This window comes from Neopsephotus bourkii, unplaced genomic scaffold (assembly GCF_033783945.1).
Source record: "Neopsephotus bourkii isolate Nb327-2 ecotype Australia unplaced genomic scaffold, CSIRO-AGI_Nbou_v1 NB_1328, whole genome shotgun sequence".
NCBI classification, from domain to species: domain Eukaryota; kingdom Metazoa; phylum Chordata; class Aves; order Psittaciformes; family Psittacidae; genus Neopsephotus; species Neopsephotus bourkii.
The window spans coordinates 2,883,449-2,904,636 of NW_026901808.1; the positions used below are offsets into that span (position 1 = coordinate 2,883,449).

Consider the following 21,188-nt stretch of genomic DNA (forward strand, 5'->3'; position numbering starts at 1 on the left):
AATCTCCACTCTCCCAAGCTTATTTAGGGACCTAACTCTTGGAAAAAAAGAAGTGAAAAGGCATTGTTAGCAACTGGTATGGCAACACCTGGCAGAGGCAGGCAGCATCCCCCCCTCCTGCAGCAGTGGGAGCCCATCACCCTCTTCTCCTGCCACCTGCTTTTTTATAGAGCAGAAGAGTTGGGTAAATTCTGGCAGCCCCCCAAAGTGACGGGCTAACTTTGCATGGATGCTGAGCAGAGAGTACATGAGCTGAAGTGTGTTTGCCCAGTCTCTTTGGCATGGCCTGGCCTCACTGGTGTGCTCCTGGTGGAGGGAAACAGGATGCAAGAGGGTGAACACAGCTTGTTGGCAGCTTTTTTTGCCAGTGATTCCACAGAGCTTTTGCCTGCATAAGAGTTTGGCATGAGGAAATGTTATTATTAGTCCATCACTATTACATGCATTGAAAGTTATGGAGGAGGGACAGATGTTAACAAAAACCACAAACCAAACAAATACCCAAAACTGAAAAATAAATAACCTAGCTAAAAAGGAAGCCTTGGAGCCAGACTGACTCCTCATCAGCTGCTGTGGAACTCAGTTTCCACAGCAGTGGCCAGGAACTCCAACCATCCGGAGTGACAGTGGGACCTGCCCCGTCCCCTGTACCTCACACCTTTCATCTTTACAGCAGGATCACATTGCAGTGCATTTCTCCCATCCAAGCCAGTAAGGGACATGGCCTCAATCCATCCTTAGCAGGGAGCAACCCAGTAAGACAGGAAACTGCAGCAAAGTTTTGCTGGTGGCAGTGAGCTCGGCTCAGTGCAGAGACAGCAGAAAAGGCAGGCGGGGCAGATGGCGAGGATGTCCCCCGGGCCACCGTGCGGGCTCTCCATCAGCTGGGTGGGAGGTGGGCCAGCGAAGCAGCCTGCACGGGCATAGGGCAGCTGCGTGGTGCCATCCATGTGGCTCGCGCCTCCGTGGAGGGAACCTTTCCCTCTGGCACTGAAACCAGTCCAGGAGGGAGCCCCTGGACGGTGTCGGTTTTGCACTTCAAAAATGCTGGCAGGTAGGCTCTCCTGATTACACCGTGTCACTACAGCTCACCCAGGCTGTCCCTGGGCATTAGCTGGGATCCAGCAGCAGCGTGGTGGATGCTTTAAACCCTGGTAGATTTGCTCCTGACGCCGTGGTCCTTCTGCCAGCCCTGCTTTGTTAAAAATGTATGTTTTTATGAATTATTCTACTTGCCGGTGTTTTGTGTTCAGCTGCTCATTCCCCTTGTGGTCGCCGCTGGGTTTGCTCCTCTTCCTGGGATGCAGGGCATGGGCACACACTGGAGGGGGGCTGAAGCACTCTCCCAGGGACCTGCCCTCCCCAGGAACTCTCACACTGACCTCCCAGAGCTGCAGAGCCCACCCCTGCCTGTGTCTGTGCACACGTGTCGTTTTAAAGACGGTAATGGAGAAGGTTTAAGTAAAAATCTCACTTTTCAAAGCAGTTGGTGCAGGTAGAACAGAGGCAGAGCTGGGGCTGGGGCAGGGACAGGGGCAGAGGGGCAGGGGCTGGGCCAGAGGGGTAGGGGCAAAAGGACAAGTGCTGGGGCAGGTGCGCAGAGGCTGGGACAGAGGGACGAGGACAGACAGGTCACAAGGACGCGCCCTGGATCAGAGGGACCGAGGGATGGGGCAAAAGGACGGATAGAGGGATAGAAGCAGAGACACAAGGGTTGAGGAGGAGGGACAGAGACATGGGATCAAGGAAGGAGCAGGGCTAGGGATTCAGGTGTCGGGGAGGGGACCAGAAGCAGGGACAGGGGCCGGAACAGAGGCAGGGGCAGAACGCGGGGCGGGGACGCAGGGGCAGGGCAGGGGCAAGGCAGGGACAGGAACCCAGAGGCAGACAAAGGGCGGGCAGCAGAGCCCAGCTCGCAGCCCTCGTCTCCGCAGCGGCAGCACCGCACACCGGCGCGCAGAGAGAGGAGCAGGAGGAGCGGGCGGCGGCGGCGGCGGAGGAGGCGGAGGAGGAGGAGGGGAGGGACCTTCTCCTCCCTCCCACCCCGACACCGGGGGAAATAAATTATTCCCAGCCCTCGCACTCCCAGCTCCCTGCCCCGCACCCCGACAGCGGCAGGCGGGGACGGTGCAGCCTTCGGCGGGCGCGGAGGGGCCGCCCCTGCCCGCGCCGCGCTCCTCTCTCCGCGCCCGCCTCCCCAGGAACTCCCGCGGGCCGCGGCGGGGGGCAGCGCCCGCCCCGTCTCATCCCGTCCCGCCCCGTCCCGTCCAGTGCGGAGCGGCGCGGCGCGGCGGCACCGCCGTGCCCTGGATGCCCCAGCGGCGCCAGCGGCAGCAGCATGGAGCGGCGGCGGGGCGTCCCCGGGGGCTGGCCCTGCCTGCTGGCCGCCCTGGGTGCCCTGCTGGCGGCGGGCCGGGCGGCCGCCCCCCGAGCCCGCTTCTCGCCCTTCTTCTTCCTCTGCACCCACCACGGCGAGCTGGAGGGCGACGGCGAGCAGGGCGAGGTGCTCATCGCCCTGCACATCGCGGGCAGCCCCGCCGCCTACGTGCCCGGACAGGAGTACCACGGTAGGTGTCAGTCCCCGCAGTGCTCGGCGCTGCGCGGATCCCAGCGGGAGGGCGGTCCGTGGGGGTCCCGCACCGCGGAGCAGCCCCGCGGCCCCGCAGCCGCGCAGGGGAGAGTGAAAGGGGGGTGCTGGCGCCCTGTACGGGGAAGGCGCAGCTGTGTGCCATGTGCACAGGGCAGTCCTGGCGAGGGGCTCCTCGGCGCTTCCCCGTCGTCCAGGACAGTCCTCACCTGCCCTGGGCGCGTTGCCGCCGCCGTCGCAGCCCCGCTCCGCCCCGGCGCCGCTCCTGCGAGGCGCAGCCAGGAGCCAGAGGAAATTCCGAGTCCCCTCTCCTTATTGGGCTCAGGGCCGGATCCAGAACCTCCGAAGTTGCTGGAGATCTGTCCGTTTCCCACTTCAGTGGCTTTCGGACCCGGCCTTCGCTCATCGCATCGTCCTTTGCTCAGTGGCGGTGTGGTGCCGCTGGCGGGGCACCGGGAGGTTCCCGAGGGAGCCGCCTGTTGCTGCCAGTGCAGGAGCCGCAGGCGGGAGCGGTGAGTCGGGCCCTCACAGGTGGCTTTGAGGATGGAAGGTCGTGCCCAGAATTAATAAATGAACCTGCTTTTTGTAAACGTCCAGGCTGAGGAGAATGAAACGGAGCGGGGGAAGTTGGTCACATCAGTAGGGTCTTTACCTGGGTGGTGTATTTCTGGGGCGAGGAGCATAACCCGCGGCCTGACAGGAGGGGTGTGCTGCTGTGCAGAACTGCTCTCGGCTGCGAAGTGCCCCTGTAAGCCAGGAGCTGTAGAGTTCAACGGCCTTACCGCCGTTTCTCTGTATAGAAAACTTCCATGTGTGAAACATCTTTTAATTCATAACCGTGGAAGACCGCTTAAAGGTATAGTCACTAATCCTTCTCTCTCTTTGTCTGCTTGAGGTTTTGCCGTGTTACATCGTAGCAGCTAATTCTGCTGTAAGCAGTAAAAAGTAAAAAAAAAATATATTAGCAGATATTTGTTTAAAACACCTTGATCAGAAGCAGATGCTGTGTAGTGGTCCCTGGCTAAAGATGGAGTTGAACTTGTGACTTTGATATATTCCGGCTGAGAATTTAAGTTTTAGGTAAACCGTTGAATCATTATGTGAAGATTCTGATTGAATTTTGTTCTGTGCAGACGCAAAACCCGAACACACCCAGTATTTATTTTCACACGATCTAAGGGATCCTGAAGTTTTGTCTGTGTATAACCTTCACCTGTATAGTTTTACCAAATTCATAGGAAACTTTTGGTTTAAAAATATGGGTGTTCCTTTTAACAAATCACGTGAAAATTCCCTGATTTCAGATGATTTTTTTTTTTTCCTTAGACCCCCCTGTATCTTCCAGCCCGTAACACACACTCAGCTCAGTTAAATTGCATTCAATCTACTGAGGAAAAAAGAAGGCTGGAATTTCCATCTTTGCACGATTTTAAGTGCTGGGGTTTAAAAATACGGTTCAGGCGCATACATAGCAGAATCCCCCAGCCCTTTCTTCGCTGCTGCCGTGTTTTCCAGCGGGCACCTCGTGTTTAAGCCCCGTTGCTGGTCTGGGGAGAGGCGTCTGTGGTGGGCGCGGGAGCGCTTCAGGCAGGGCTGCGGGACCGGTTGCGGGCAGGGTTTAGATAAAGCAGGGCTCCGGGCTGGGCTGCCTGCAGGGTGAGGAGCGGGGTGTGTGTGTGTTTCTGGGGGATGCTCTTCTGCATCTCGCCCTTTTAGAAGGGGGCTTGAATTTTAATATCTCAGCGTGCAGCGAAGCTCCTCAGCTGGGTGCCAGACCTTCCAGGTACCCTAGGGTGCCTTTTCCCCCGCAGTTTTGCACCTGGCAGCAAAACGCGGCTGGTTTGAATATACCTCTGCGCCTCCGGGGTTTGTTCACTTCCCCGCTCTGACGGGCAGCAGGGCAGTTTGGCGGAGCCGTCGCTGCCCTGCGCCCTGCTGCGCGCCGCTCCCCCGGCCCTGCGAGCCTTGCTGCGCCCTGCGGAGCAGCGCTGCGCCTCTGCCCGCGGGCAGCCCCGCCGAGATGCACCCAGGCGCTGCGGGGTCGCTGGCCGCTGCTGCTCCCGCTGGCTCCGTTAGACCCGCTGCGCTTCTCCGTGCGCTGCTCTGTCCTCGGCCCCGCCGGGACATCTGCCCCGGGGGATACAACCAGAGCGTCTCAGGGCCTCCCTACAGCCATCGTGTTAAGAAAGAATAAACAAACTGGGTGCATTTAAAGGGTAATCACGAAGAAAGTCCACTAACTGAACTTGAAAACTAATTCAGTTGCACGGCACAAGGTGTACATACACCCTGGTGTGAGCCAGCCTCGCATCTTACTTCTCACTTGCAACGGTAATTTCTTTCCGTTTTGTGCATTGATTAAACACTCACCTGTGCCAAAACAAGGCAAGAAGCACTGCCTACTTGCTATGCACAGCACAGCAGACATATCCTCCAGCTAAGCACACTTAATCAGTTAGATATTTTGAAATATCTCATTTGAATATTTTTAAATATAACAATTATCAATGTTAAATATAGCAAAAGAAACCCCTCCCTCCCCCAAGTATACAATCTGAAGAAATAATTAGAAGCAATCTCGGCTTTTATATAGTGCAGTTTAATGCTACTGAAACATGCCAGTCTGCACTGGCTGAGCATTTGTTGTTTAAAAATCAAACTTTAAAGGCAGTGTTGTGGGGACACAGAAGATGAGTTTTGGGGTGCAGTACAGAAGCACAAGGCAAAGGGAGATTTACACACACAGAAAACAAATTCACCTGCACAGAGAGCCTATTAAAGTACACTGCTCCGGCTCTTCACAAGTTCCAGTGAGACCCCTTGTTACACTTGCTGCTCCTTCGTTCAACAGGGGCAGGTGACAGCAGCACCCAAGAGCACCGAGCTGAAGGAGGAGTGAATTGGGTGAAACCATACGCCAAGGGCTGGATGAGGAAACATTCTTGTTAAAAACAATCAGCCAACAAGTTTCTGTTAATATGTTCAGACACTTCTTCGAGCTCTCAGGGTGGGAGTTGAGCCACTGGGCAGGCAGTGAAGCTGTGGCACTGGGTCTTGTCTGTTTGCCCAACTGTCCTCTGTGCTGGCCCGCACCCCAGGAGAGGGATGGTGTCTGGTGCCAAAGACACTTGGCTGGCAACCTGGCAAGAGCAGGAGCTTCTGCAACTGGCTTTTCTGACACACACTGGATCCAGCACTTTATTTTGCTGAATTTCATAAGTAAAATAAAGGCAATAATATTCCCTGTTTTGCATAGTTAAATTAGATACTTGGGGATTTAACACTTCTCTCCTAACCCTTAAAATACTCCAGATTTGGCCCTATTCCTGCAATCAGTAAATATTTAAAAATGCATTCACTGATTGAATAGCACCAGACCTACACTGCATATAAATATGCTCTTTTATATACAGGACCAACTTGATGAATCGGTAAACAATTTTATTACCTTTGGCAGACTTTTATTCCTTGAATTAGCTTATTTCAAATTTAATTAAGTCCTTGAGCTGGCAAAGCACTTCAGTGCTTGCTCAAATGCAAACTGACAAAGTGTGCGCTGGTTTGATGTAGGCACCTGCTCAGCTTCCTTCCAGCCGAGCGGTGGTCGTGTGCTTGGAGAGCTGCATCAGGACCCGCTTGGCTTGCTTGTGTGGGGCTAGATAGCAGTGATGCTGGTTTGGTTTTCTCCTGGGCTTTCCACTGTAATCTACAGAGCAGAATATAATTTATTCAGGAAAAAATCTAGCAACAGCAGAAATTAATTTTTTTAATACAAGTCTTCCCTGCCTTTAATCGCAGAAACCTACAAATGAACAGTCAGATTTGTAGTGTTTAAAAAGCACACGTGGATCACCTTTACACTGTATTTTTTGTTATCCCTTAGATTATTTTGTCTGTCACTGTGAACAGTGCCTTTTTTCCCAAGGTTTCAAATTTAGATCTTTTAAGAACAACTTTGAACTATTTTCCCGTGATTTATGTCAAAACTCATCATTCTACCCTTAAAATAGTTCTCTTTAATGAGACTTGAGTTTCTATTTCACTCTCCATTGTTCCTTTTTTTTTTTTTTTTCCAGAGCAGAGTAACCTTCAGTCCCCAAATGTTATCGTTTTCCATCAATGACTGTTACTATTCTTAGACATACTGTATATTGTCTGGAACCGCTGCTTTGGTAGGTTGTAAAAAATAGTTTTCAACTGTTTTAAGTGGTGGTTATGCACTCTTTCAGCACGGATAAAAAGTTGTTTAAAGTCTGGCCAATTCTACCTTTTTTATTAGTCAATCTATCTAAGAAATACAGATTGTGATTTGGTATCTGTTTTCCTTAGGGTTACTTGCATCTCTGATACCCATTTGAGCTGGTGGGTATTTTCATTGTATTGCTCAGGTTGTTAAAAATTAAAGAGCTGTTGGGGTTCAAAGGGAGGGAAGAGAAAATAACTGGAGAGTAAGTGGTGATGCTGCTTGAGGTGTAAACAGGATAACAACTGAAGTGCAGAAACTGAGTTATGGATACTTTCTCTATGAGTTATGCCAAAGTGCAGAAAGCTTTTTGTGAGCCAGCAGAAGTAAAGATTGCACAGGAAGTGATGTTAGTGATGATGTATTGGTAAAAGAACAAATTTCTGTCTATCTATGTTTTCCAGTATCAGCCTGAGAAGCAGGTTATCATGAGTCTTTTGCAGGGTATTCCCTCAACACATTCATCTAATCCACTTGCACCCTCCTCTGATCTTTGAAAGAATGGACACTTCCATCATGTTTTGTTTTAAATTAAAGAGGTGTGTAGAAATTTTTGCTCCCATTAGTCCCATTAGCTCCAGGGATTATTCTGTAACTCCTAAGGGACACTTGAATTAAAAATGAGAGGCTGGCGATAGGTAGCCATAGAGAGGGAGTTATTAAGAATGAGGGAAGATTGAAGTCCCTTCTTTCCTCTGAGGTCCCTAGCAATATCTTGCATCTGCTTAAGAGTATTATATCATATAATTACAGCTGGGTCATCATTTACTGAAATCGTCCTCATCCACCAAAGCCCCCAGCGTGCACCCTGACTCTGCTCTGCTGGGTTTAGGATTTCCTTGCATAAACTGAACCTTTCAAAAGCAAGGCAGACTTCCGAGTTCTGTGTCCTGTTCTTTAGATGATCTGTTTGAATTCGTCCAGTCTCAGCCCTAGTGCATTTCTGAGTGAATGTGGGTCTCTAATTCTTGATGTTGGCCAATGGATTGTCCATATTTCTGAAGCTCTCGTCTGGCCTCAGAGTTCATGTGGTGTGTCTTGGCAAATCTGAAAAAGTTGTGCTTCCAAGATCTCTTGACCAGAAACTGATGAAGGATGCCAACCTTGAAAGAAAAAAGTAGGCAAGGTCACAGCCGAGAGCCTCTTACAAACCACGTTTCTTCACTAGGGAAGATGTTCAGTTTTAATGGATTCATCTGTCATCACTGTAATTGGCGCACCAAATAAGCGGTCAGCAGATGGCTCGGCCAACGATGTGGTCAGGCATTGATGAAAGGAGGTGGAAGGTCCACAAAGGCCTAAATGAGCCTTTCTTGTAAATTTGCAGAAGAGATGTAATCTCTGGTTAAATCCTTTCTCTCCCCATCAGGGGGCTGCTCCCCCCTGCAAAGGAGACTTGATTGCCCCAAATAACAGAAATCAAAGTCAGCATGGCGTGCTGGCGTGACCCACATTTGTCAGGTGGCATCTGACTGTAGGACAGAAATGGTATTGTTGGTATTATTGGTCTGCAGAGCGCTTGTCTGTATACATGAAAAAAATGATCTCTGCCTCACTGAGTTCACCATCTGAGGCCCAGAGCTTGGTGTTCGGGCTGGCATGTGTGCACAGATCCTTCCCGTAGCACAGCATTGAAGCCAAGGAAGAAAAGAAGCCCGTAAATGGTAAAAGGGTGTAAAAATACTGTTTCACTGGGGATGTTGTGCATATTTTCTGCTTTCTGAGCTTAAAGGAGGTATTTCTTCATATATATAATTTATCTGTGGAATTCATTAAGAAAATCGTCCATAGTAATTGCTCTTAAGTAGAAATTTAAAAAAGATGTTTTTCTTATAAATAGTTGTAATTAGATATAAATATGTATAAACCAAGATAGGAATGCTGTAATTCTAAGGTCACCAGTAAACGAGTTATAAGTGGGTTACTGTAGTACATTTCTCCAGTGTTTCCTGCATTGATTATTCCACCAAATCCATGTTGGCTCATTAGGTAGAACAGGGCGAGGCTGTCAGGCCAGTAGCATTTCTCATTTTCTTTATTGTTGCCTTAATCTGGAATTTTGAGGGCCACTGCTTCTGAAATACTGTAGCATTTTATTATGGTATAATACTACAGTATTTGCATAGTGACTGGTTGAAGTGTGATCTCCAATCCGATAATAGCCATGGTGATACAGCTGAGATGGATTTGGATGCACCCTTTATTTGCTTTGTGTGTCTCATGCTGTACAGCTGTGGTTTAGATTTGTCATGAGTGTTTGCTGCATGGAGAGGGAAGGAAACAGCACTGTCTTACCTCTGAGAATAAGCAACCTTTCATACCGACCCTTGTTACAAGAATTACAATAGTCTCTGATGAAAGATTCAGTCTTTTTAACATGCTTCCTTTCTTTGTGTTAACATTTCCTGCCTTTTCATCAGGCATGAAAGGTGCACAGAGCGCAAATGTGTGTCTGGAATATTTGTGTAATTCCCACTTTCCCCCCCCCCACCCCCCAGTTATGACTAGCCTCTGGGATAACCATAGGACAAACTCTGACAGTGCAAGTTTTAACATCTGTCAAAGACCAGGAACAGATTGTCTGTGGAAAAGACCTTCTCTGGTTTGACAAATGATGCCTTCTTGTTAGGAAGGAGGTCTTCATCCACACTCCCTCCCCTCAGGTCAGTCCTGCAAGATGAAAGTCAGTGTGTGTGTCACTCAGTCCAAGCAGCACAGGCTGGGCTGTTCCAGTGGACAGTGGTTTCATGGAGGCAGAAATCCCCATGATCTGTGCCTGTGGGACCTTCTCCTAGGTGCCTCCCAGTGCTCAGATACCTCCCACGGGCGATGTATTTTTTACTCTTTTCCTGAAGGGAAGAGCAAGGTCATGGAGGTGTTTTTACTTTTGTTTTAATATATGTCACTAAACATTTTCCAGATAGGCAATGTCAGAGGGGTGTACATCCTGCTCGGAGAGGGAGAACCACAGTTTGTGAGGAGCATTAGTGTTGGCGCGCATTTATTCCACAGGGCAGGACCAGGCATTACTCTGTCCTCATGCAGCTGGAGAGGACCTGGCTAGGGTTAGAGATGGCACCCAACAGCCAGGCACCAGGCACCAGGCCACAGGCTCCCTGCCACCGTCTACTGCAACCCTCTGGAGCAGCTGATGCCTCCCAGTATCACATCATTTCCTGGGCAGTTGAGTTCAGTTTAGCTGCAAGCAGAGGCACCTGTGCAGTTGTTCTTCATCTCACCAGCTGCAGCATCACCTGTGTCACTCCAGGTGACTCTCTTTGGTGTAGCTGTTGGCTATTCACCCTTGTCCTGCTGCTGTCAGCAAGGCTCTCTGTTTGTGGAGACTGGTTAATATATGTGGTTTTTGCATGCTGGAAACAATCAGCACAAGACTCCTCTCCCTAAACACCAGTGGGATCCTTGGTCTTCCCATGGAATCAGGGCATCAGTGAAGCAGTGAAGCATCAAGGCAGCAACTGCTTCACTGCTGCCTTGTAGTGTTTCCTCATGACCTGTTGTAGACAATGCCTTTACATTAACATTTCAGTCTAGAAAGCAGGACATGTCTTTGGGACTGGACACGAGTGGCCTGGGAAAATTGCAGGGGAGCAGGTGAGGAGTTCAGACGCTTTCCCAAAGGCTTTTATTGCAAAGCAGAGGCTGCTTTCTGCAGTTTTTATAAGGTCCCTCTTGCTGTGTTTTCCCATCCTGGGAACAAAACAGAGGAGGCTGTGCCTCTAAGCTCTTTGATATTAATACTGGTTGTGAGACTTTCACAAGCATCTCCTTGAGGGGTGAAATCAATGGCTCTTTTCCAGTGTCTGTAGAAGTTCAACCTGCAAGAGCCCTGGGTGACAGCAGGCAACAAATCCATCTGTCAGGTGCAAGCTTTACCCTGCACTACCCTAAGATTATAACCCCCACAGTCCTACTTTCAGACTCCCACGTTGACCTTCCTGAAGTTCTGCGTTTCCCTCTGAACTGCACAAGTGCTTCAGCGCAGTGTCCAAGTGCTGCCCCAGTTTCCTATGTCCTGGTGTGACACACACCCCAGAGTGTATCCAGCCCTGCAACGAGATGGATGGTGCTCCCCACAGATACCCTTATGTGGGGTGCTCTGCCCCACTCACTGAGAGGGATGTGGTGTGCCCCCTGGGGACAGCCTGTCTCCATCTCCTTGATGAAAGGCTGGGTACCAGCCCGGGAAGATGTCAGATGGATGGTGGCCCTGTGTGCCTCCAGCCCTGTACCCTTCTTCTCTCTGTGCAGCTACTCAGGGAGGCATTTCAGAGTATTTGATTGAGGTGCCCAGAGTAAAATTTGGGTTAGGTTTGGTGAATGAGAAGCCTTATTAATAAGTCCAACATTCTGGATGTAGGGGTTCTCTAGGAGTTGGAAATCATTGTGAAGCTGTGTCTCCTCCTGAGGCAGAAGCCTTGGGGCATGCAGACACCCTGGGTGGTCACTGTTTTCTCTTTGGTTTTACAAGATACAGCATAGGAGAACCTGGCAGTGCCCTTGCTCTTCTTCAGCCGGATGAGCAGATTAATCATCAGAGACTGGGTGAAGCTCTGTGTTAGTTTCCCTGAATGGCATCTACTCACATATACATGTCTGTGGCCTTGCTCCTGTTTCTCACAGGAGGCAGGGCCGTACACATGAGGCTGAGGGCACTGAGTTATAAACCAGATGGATACAAAATGCTAAGAGCTCTTGCACCACGCTTAGCAAAATAAGCCTCAGATTAGCCAGAGTTATTTATTCCTCCCTGGGTCTGCTTGAAGAACTGTTTTCTAAACAAATGGGGATGACCTGACAGAGCTAAAAGACAAGAAGAGGGCCTGTCTCCAACCACAGCTCTGGCTCTGGCTATGTTTCCTACTGTGTGGTTCAACATTCCTTGCTGCAATGGATGGCTGGACACTGGCACCCCATCCTTTGTCCCCTTCCAGCATTTTGCCATCATGTGGGTGTACCCAGAGTGGTCCAACTGGTGAAAAACAGCATAAGGGGCGTCACTATTTCCCTAACACAATTTCCCATCCTTGAGCTGGATGATCAAAAGTTGGTAAAGAAAAAAAACCACAGTTCATACAGGGAAATCCATCAAGCAGGCTTCCTTTCATCCACATGTGGGAGCAAATGCTGTTTTTCCCTCCTCATCTTGCCTCTTCACGTCTGCAGGCAGTTCTTGGCCTGCCCGTGCTTGGGTTTGAAGGGATTTGTGTTTGGTTGTGCATGGGTAGCGTATGCAGGATGCTCCCTGGGAATGTATGGGGAAGCTGTGAAAGTTGATGGTCTGCTGTGCACATCATGGAAGAGAGGAAGGAAAGAAAAGGGAAAAGAGAGAGCACACAAAAGCCACTGGCCAGAAGTGGCTTTTGGATAAACCTGAGAATAACTGTTTCTCTGTGGCTGAGAGGTGCTCTGTGGTCACAGCATTCAACACGTCTGGTAGAATATTCATAGGTGAACTAGAAAGGACACAAAAAATCACCTTTCCTGTTTATATTGCCCATGGTCTTGTAGAGGAATACTTCATGGCAGAGCTAGGTCTGGCCATGCAGGTCCTGCATGGGGGAGCTCATCCTGTGCTAGAAATGAAAGCTATGAGTAGGTTATTGCCCTTTTTAACATCTGAAAACAGCAGCACAACCCTCTGTGGCCTCTCTTCGTGTCAGGCCCTGGGATGTGAGAAGTCATTCATCACGTCATGGGGCTTGGCAAGATCTCTGCCGTTTGCCTTCCAGTTTTCCCACTGTTCTCCAGGACAATACAATAGATAGGAAAGAACAAGAAATATAGATAATATTTATCTTTCTGACTAAACAAGCTGTGGTTTCCAGTCCACAATAACCTTCCAGTGTTCCTATCTCACAGGGGAAATGCGCTGCTAGAAAAAAACAACCCTCCTTCCAGAATTAGACACATTCATCTGGACACTGGATGAAATGATTATCGATACCAAGAACTGCAGAAAGGAACAAAACAGCACAACTGGCCAAGGCAAAGATTCTGGTTTCACAAAGCGCTGCCCAGCCTTGCAGTGTGTGGGGTGCAAGGTGTCAAAATTAAGGGGTCAGTACTATAGAGTGCTGTGAAAAAAAGTTCCTGGTGTGTTTGTAAGAGAGGATTTCTGGCTAAACTCCAGCATTAAACATTCTTGTAGCACAGTTCTTCTGACTCTGGCCCAAAAGACTGTAGCCTTCAGAATCTTAGTACAAAGATCAAAAACCTCTGGCAAATATGTTTATGCTTTCTAATTATTATAGTTGGTTTGCTGATGACTGACACAACCTCAGGTAGGTTTCCGAGTTGGCAGTATTTCTGTATGAGGCACAAGACTTCAGAATTGATTTAGCCATGTCTGCTGGGAATTAATTCAAAACCTGATTTTGCAAAGGACAAAAACTGATAATGTATTTGTGTAGAACTTGGTAAATGTTTTAATCAAAACTGGGAGGAAGTGAAGCATTTGAAAGGTATTTATTACTGGTATTTTCAAAACATGGGTTTGATTTTTGTTGTGGAAAAGTACCTTAATTGTGAAACTGACTGTGTAAAAAAGAAAATTTGCTGCATAATCAGAAATTGAAATGAGACTTTCCTGCTTGAATGAAATTCTTTGTTGAATTTTTTTGGGTTCATTGAAGATTTTCATATTGACCTAACTGATATTTTAATTTATTTTTTTGTGCTAAAGCCCTCAGTACTTCTCCTTTTATGTTAACCCAAGCTGATCTCTTTTTCTTTCTTTTTCTTTTCATTTTGGTCACTGAACCAAAAATCGAACAGTTCTACTTCTGACAAGTTGACCATTTAATTTCCGGCCACTGAGCAGTTCTGATTCAGACAAGTAACCCTCACCACTCTCCTCACGTTTGTTCCCAAAATAAATTACAGGATAATCATTCACTCTCTAAGGCACTGGAGTGCAGCTGGTAGCAATACTGACATTTCCAAGGTAACAAACTCATGTTTTCTATAATGATACCTGCAGTTACTATGTGGCTGTATGCATTGACTGCGTTTTCTTTTGCATCTAGTCACTGTTCAGTTTTCTTTTTCAGCAGAAATCTTTGTCCCGATTCAGTGTTCAGTAAAAACGTTTAGAGGAGCTCTGTCCATTGACTCCTTATGGATGCCTACAGTTAAAGGATATTTCTGTCTCCAAACTTGAAAACCTGTTGCCTTGCATCTGTAGAATTAGAATTCATTTAACTAGACCAATAGGCCTTCGTGTCTCTAAAATTACCTTTTCTTCAAGAAATAATATTTATAGGGCTGCCCACCTCGAATAGAAATGAACTGCTCAGAACAGACGTGGAAATGGCTTTGAGAGATGCTGGTTTGTTTTGTCCAGGGAAATATTCCCCTGTGTTCTTCATTTGCCTCAACCAGCAGAGATGAAAAGGTGCGGGTTTGGCTGGGGCTGGCAGCACTGGTCTCTCCCCAGCTTCAGGCAGCCCGCATTACTTCAGTGAGCATCTGTGGACCTTTTCACTCAAAGAGATGTAAGTTTTGTTTCATCAAGTGGTAGCAGATGTTAGGGAGCTTTCATGCCATTCATCACCAAGGGAAAGCCAATGCAATGGCATCTGGCTGTTTTCTTAGTACAAATTGTTTTGTAAACTCTAAGCTGTCTTTGAGCAGCGGTGTTGGTGTATTACACACTGGCTACTCTTCCTCTGGGACCTTGCCCAAAATCCCCGTGTGAAAGTCCCCCCCCCAAGCACCTTTTCCCCAATTAATGAGATTGAGGTAGAGAGCAAATTCTCCTGCTATTTGCAACATTTTCTGTTCAAGAAAACACATTGCAAAATTAATTGCAGTACAATATTTCTTCTGGTTGCACATCATTAACCGCTAAGAAACACTACTTGCACAGTAACTGTTAACCTTGCATTCAAGATCTACAAAGCTTGCACTTGTTGCAGTTACCAAGTATTCTCTACATGCAAACAGTCAGAAACAGGGAACCATTTTTTTTCCTAATTGATGTATTTTCCTTAGAGCATGTAGACTTTTTATGAGGTGCAGAGCTCATACAGACACCAGCAAGCACATTACCTCAAATCTTTACACTGACCAAATCGTTGACAAACAAATATTGCATGTTCTGCCTTTGAGTACTGCAACTTTTAACACTCCAGGGTGGAGGAGAACAGTGGTCCCTTTGCAAGAGGATCGGTGCCAGCAAAGTCCACAGCTCATTGATGCACTATGTGATAACAGTGATGAGACAAGAGCTTTGGGCAGCAGGACAAGCTTTAACTCTGCTCTCTTGAAAATTTTACTGATCTGTTCCTTGAGTTGAACGTCTGGATGGCAGTTTCCATCCCTCTTGGCACACTGCTGCATCAGGGCAAGCCTGGGTGCGGAAAGGTGAGGCAGAAGAGATGACCGCACATGAGGGAGCAGTCAGATTTTCAGTTTAGCAGATGATTCTTTTCTTTGCTTTTGCAAAGAGCTGGGCTCATCACTCCGAGAACACAGCTAGATAGACAGTTTCCATCTAGTAACTTTCCCCAAAACTGCTAGGCAGATGTATTGGTAGGACAAAAATGCCCTGCTCAAACAATCTGGGTTATGTTCCTGCTGCGTGCCAGTTCAGCTCCCTTCTGCTGAATTTAACATGTGTTTATTATGTTTAGCATGCAGGGTGGTTGTAATGAGTTTGAATTAGAGGGGAATCATCTTCTTTCTTTGTGCTTTTTTTTTACGTCAAGAACACTGTGATCTGGTATAAAGGGAGATTGATGCCTTTGTAATTAGCTAGAACATAATTTGATGGACTTTTTGGTTCTGGGCTTTACTTGCTGGTACCCTGTATAGGCATTTACCATTGGAGCAAACCAGGAATAAGTGATAATAAGAAAACACATTTCCTCTATTCATCTTGCACAATTTTGAAATGTTTACATGTAATGAAAGTATAAGAATAATTTTCTTTCAGTTATGCAGTTAGGGGCATATTTCATGGTATCCTTTGCTACAGAGCTGGCTGTTTAGTTGCTTCTTGAGCCTTTTCTTTTTCAGGCAGTCAACTGCTACATGGATAAATAGTTACGTATGTTGGGTGGCTAATCATTTGATGTCCTCTTCAGAATCAGAAGAGGTGCTGCAAGGAAATATAAGTGAGTGGGGTGACAGAGATCTTAATATATATTTCAGGATCCTGGGTATTTAGCAGCTGTTTATTATGCTTCGTGCCTCTGTCATGGCAGTAATTTTTATCACATGCCAAAAGACAGTCCAACTGTCTGGTGTCTTGAAAATCCCCCTTTAATTTATTCCAGGAAGCCCACATCTGTGTGGTTTAGATCTAGATTAGGTTTTGTATTGGTGAGAACACCTTTTATGTGGTGGTAATATGTTGGGCAGGAATTAGGAATTACTGGGAGAACTTCCAGTAATGCTTAAAGCAAAAAAAGGGGTCCTGTGATATGCTGAAATATAAATTCACTTAAATGTAGCCAAAGGCTCAGGCTCATTTTTACTTTCCAAGAACACAAAACTGTGGAAGGATGCAAACATACAAGTTTTTGTTACTTGTTCGCTGTAGGAATACCTTTGGTTGAATTTGTAACCTGCAAAATCCTGTTATTTAAAAAGCTACAAACTGGAACATTTCCCCCTGAGAGATGGAGGAAGAAAGAGACATTTCTGAAACTTAAAGCAGGATTTTTACATATTAACTATAAATATCTTGCAACTGTATACTTTGCTTTTAAATAAAATAAAGCCGCTTGCTGTCTCTGCAGAAGTGAATTGGGGAAAGGGATTTATCCAGAGTAATTCAATCAGATGAATGGAGAGATATGTCCATCTCCACTAACGTGATGGTTATTCTTTCTAAATATAAACTGATAATATTATATATTCTAGGCTTGATTATAGCATTAAGAAGATTAGTACATTTAAACAGAAAATAAAGGCTTATGTGTCCTAAATGTGAAACTGAAAGGAGAGGCTTTTATATATGGCAGTATCATAATATTCAGTACTTTTGAACAAGGCATTTTTTCCATGGAAATACCTGTAAGGAATAATCACTGCATGCTGCCTCTGGGAATAATGGAATGCCTTAAATCTAATCTCTTTCAAGATGGTAATTTAAATACATGCAGGTATAATCTTGGCATATTTTGGATGAGTTTATTGGAGTAGGCATAATGGTTGCATGCAACCATGTCCACAAGGGAAGTTTTCTGGCTCATCCATTTCTAAAAACATTTGAGCCGTCTTCTAATTGCAGAAACTGTGAAGTACCTATTGAAAATATAGAAGGGAAAAAATGGTTGATGATACTTCTGTGATATTTCTTGAATCAGATCTATGAACTTAAAACATTTAACACATTAAAAATTTCAGTGTCTTTTAATACTGTGCTTAACTTACACAGTACTGGTACTGCCTCTAAGAACATAGTAGCTGAATGTTTTGAAGGTATTGAATTTATGACATTGAATTTAAGACTTTTGTGCTCATGTCATGAAGCTTGTTAGGTAGTGTTTAACATGTCTCCTTTTTCATTTCTAGTTTTTTGAAATTCTTGTTCTTTATAGCCTTGTAGTTCTTCTCAGTGAAAGATTTATAGTGAGGATAAGGGAAGGCTTGATCCTTTTACAGTTATCTTCCTGCTATACTCCTTGATTTCCTTTTATGCACCTCTCAAATTAGATATTCCGCGCCTTAAGCACAACACCATCTTAGGTACTTTATCTTTTAAGAGTAAAAGCTCTACTATTATAAGTTAACTTAGAAATACTATAAAATCTTCCTCAGGGTTTGTCTTTGTTTCTGATCCAGTCATTGCTCCCTTGTCAGGTCCTGTCCAGAGGAAAAAGCCCCTTAATGGAATCCAGTGGGGGCTGCAGTTTGAAATGGCTGATCTGTCCCAAGGCAGAGCTGCAGCTGATGTTAATCCACAGCCCTGTTTACCCCATGGGCTGGATGCAGGTTGGCTCTGTGAGAGCCTGAGGCTGTGGCAGTGGTGCAAGGTACCACACAGGCACCAGAAGTGCTGCACAGGTCCAAATTAAATGCTTGCACTTCAGAGGGCAAGTCAAGGAGATATGGACACCCAAGTATGTTGAGTGCTGGCTTTTCCACCCGTAAGTTTCTCAGAACAACCTGCCAAGGGATGCCAAACCCCCCCTGGGCCTGTCTGGCTGCAGGTAACACATTGCCTGCCTGGTGCTGATAGTGCTTGCTCTGGAAGGGGAGGTTGGGTCTGGCCTCAGCTGAGATGCTCAGAATTTGCTGCCCCACTTCCCTATCGAGCTGGCTGGTGCCATGGGGAAGGGCTGCCCAGCCCCTCCTGTTCCAGAGGACAGGCTGGGGGCACAGCCTCATCTGTCGCACCTTTGGGGCTGGAAGCTCAGTGTACAACCTGGCCCTTCCTGGGGCTGTATATGCTTTTTGCACTACCCATTTAAACTCTTAAAACCCATGTTTTCTAAAATGCTAAAACAGAAGAACTCTTTTCACATATCTGCAAAGAGCTGCCATCCTTTAGGCATCTGAACTTCCCTTTACTCATGTTGTTAGGAATGCTGGATAGTAATGTCCATAATATTAAAATGTCCTTGTATGTGTTTATTGCTTCTGTTGCTTTGGTGCTATTTTTAATTGGCATAGCAAGACGTTGTAGACCAGTAGGCTAAGTAAATGTTCTTCACATTGCTGTGATTGCCTTTTATACATGCTTGAAAATAAATGTATTTGTCCCTGAAGCAAATATACATGAACAGTCTCTTTTCTATGGCACTCTCAGTATGCTGTCTGTCCTCCCCACTTTTGAATGTATTTGTTAACTTCAATCAAACATAGCATGGAGATCTCAAAGACGCTATATACTGGAAAGTTTCATGGAAATCAATGGCCAGCAGAGAGAAAAGACCAGAGTAATGTCTTCACTGAAACTGAAGACAGTTGGGTGAGCTCAGTTATATATTAGCCTCAGGGCGAGTCATGGAGAGAGGGGCCCTACATACGCCCCAGGCCCAGAAACACCTTGGTAAGACTCTGCTGTACACTACAGACACTGGGGTAGCAATGAGGCACTGATCCCCACTAAGAACTGTTTTTATTTCCCCAGTGAAAATACAGACTACTCTGCTGTAGTGTCTATCTCCTCTGGACCTCACCCATCAGGGCCCAGCTGGGCTGGGGTTGGTTCATGTTCAGGATGGCCTGAGAGCTGCTGAGCCATATAGCCATGTCCTGGCAGAGCAGAGGTTGGGCATGGCTGTGGTACAGTGAAGGTCCCTAGGGCAATGGGGTGCTCCAGCACCAGCCTGCCTCTGCTTCCACCTGTGCAGCAAAGCCTTTAAGAGCAGCAGTGGGTTTTAGGTTTCTAGTCATATCTGGGAGATAATTTGTTGTCCTGTACATATAACCAGTTCTTCTGGTGACCATAAGAAGTCAATGGCCAAAAGCCAAAGATTGATCTAGTCCCTGAAGTCTGTCTTCGACTCCTGATTAAAAAGGAGCTTTCTGTAACAGGCACCCTCTATGCCTGTGAAAAAATGGCATAGTGATCCCCATGAGAATAAAGCCTCAGAAGAAACAGGAACCATCCAGAGACCTCTAGGGCTGACCTGCAGTGGTATAAGATGAATGGAAGGTGGCTGAGGGCCCTTGTTCATCCCCTTGCCTAAAGCAAGACTTGTGGTAAAGCCCTTCCTGGGCACTGTCCCCTGTGGATATGAGTCTGAGTCCAGGTGCAGTGAGAAATGGGAGAATCTGAGCCGTAAATGGGTTATTTCTTTGCCTTCAGTGAGACTTTTATTGTTGTTAAGAAAAGTCTTCCTATTAGGTCATAACTTTTGTGCTGTGCTTCACCCAAGTGCCTTTACATATTAGGTGATTTATTTCTATATTTGCTTTTGTCCTCCATGGGAGTGACAAGGATTTTAATGTAGTACAGAAAATCCTTGGTGATCTTCAAATTAGAAAAGCTCTGCTGAAGTAGAGTCTCCTTTTTTTTTTAACATAAAAAGATTTGTTTGTCACCATAATTGGTGATATGCTTATGAATCCCTTGAGTTAAATAAAGTGAATCCGGTCTTGCTCCTATGCGTTCTTGCAAAAACAAGAAGAAAACACAAATCAGTTTGAATTGGTTTTACCAAAAAGAAACACTTTTGCTGGAATGGCCATGTTAAAATTTTGAACATCATCCTGGGATTGATTTTGTATAAAATTTACATTTGGGTCATATTCTGTGACAGTGAAAATGGGATCATGACTCCAGTGGGTGAAATGTTATGAAAGCGGTCCTGATGAGTGGACAATTTGGCCTTGAATCCAGTCATTATGATATCAAGCAATGTCTAATGCAATTGTTACAGAGTATTCTTAAGCAAAACCACAGAACCACACTGGCTGAGGTAATACTTAATCCTTGAAGTCCAGCGCTGATCAAGACTCTGCTTTCCAGTTTCCCTTCCTGCAATCTGCCTGCCCTCTGCCAACCACTGGTGTGTGATTAATTGACTGACACGAAGTCTGTTATTTACATTGCAGATATATTGTCAGTAGACTCCAGGTGAAGCTCACAGCATGCTGCATATTTACCACCATATGTTCAGGAGGTTGTGAACAGAAAAAAGTAAGTCTAAAGCCAGAGGAGGTATTAGAGGACACAGTAGAAAAGCTAATTATAAAGGCCTTCAAAATCAGTCCCTGCTTCACCATTTGATGTCCCAGTATGTAATTACAGAGAACTAGGAAAAAAGGGAAGATAATAAAAGAAGATAATAAAGGGAGGATATAAAAAACAGGACATGCTATTTTGTGAGAGAAAATAGAGCTCCCAACCCATTTCTTCTTTACGTGTTGGAAACAAGGGAGAGCCTTGAAAGGGGGATAGAGGGGACAGGTGTCCTGGATGGTATAGACAGGGGAGGTGTGAGCCCAGGGGGAATGGGCAAACTTTGTCAGTGCCTTTTTTTAATGGTGCAGACTGGTGTTTCACCCCCTGAGGGGACTTTGCATCAGGTGGGATGGGCAGAAAAGAAGCACCAAAGCTGGCAGCTCTGTTGTCCCTATTGGCAAACAATAATCTGTTCCCTTTAAGCGAAGATAGCATGGGATGAAATTACCTAACAGGATGCCACTTTTATTTTGAAACCCATTATGGGCAGCCTGTGCAAGTAGAAAATCTTGCACTCCATCCGTTACTGTAGCCCATATTAATGTATATGTTTTCCTTGCTATTTATATCACTTCTGAGTTACGCTTCCCCTATGAGGATCACAGCATGTCTCCTGTTGCTTCCTAGAGTGGATGTTAAGAGTACTGAGGGTTATAATTATTGATAAAATAGAAGAAAAACATATGTCTAAATCT

The 21,188-nt window shown here is 46.3% G+C and overlaps 1 protein-coding gene across 2 annotated transcripts in view; it reads left to right on the plus strand.

The window, feature by feature from the left end:
• Positions 1-1,899: 1,899 nt before the first annotated feature.
• RELN (reelin) overlaps positions 1,900-21,188 on the plus strand; it is a 290,067-nt gene continuing 270,778 nt past the window's right edge. The window contains exon 1 of one of the 2 annotated variants that reach the window (XM_061366298.1): positions 1,900-2,567. In XM_061366298.1, the coding sequence (XP_061222282.1) occupies positions 2,339-2,567 (229 nt within the window). In that variant the 5' untranslated portion in view covers positions 1,900-2,338. The remainder of the gene's footprint in view (positions 2,568-21,188) is intronic. The other variant, XM_061366299.1, reaches the window with a different exon arrangement.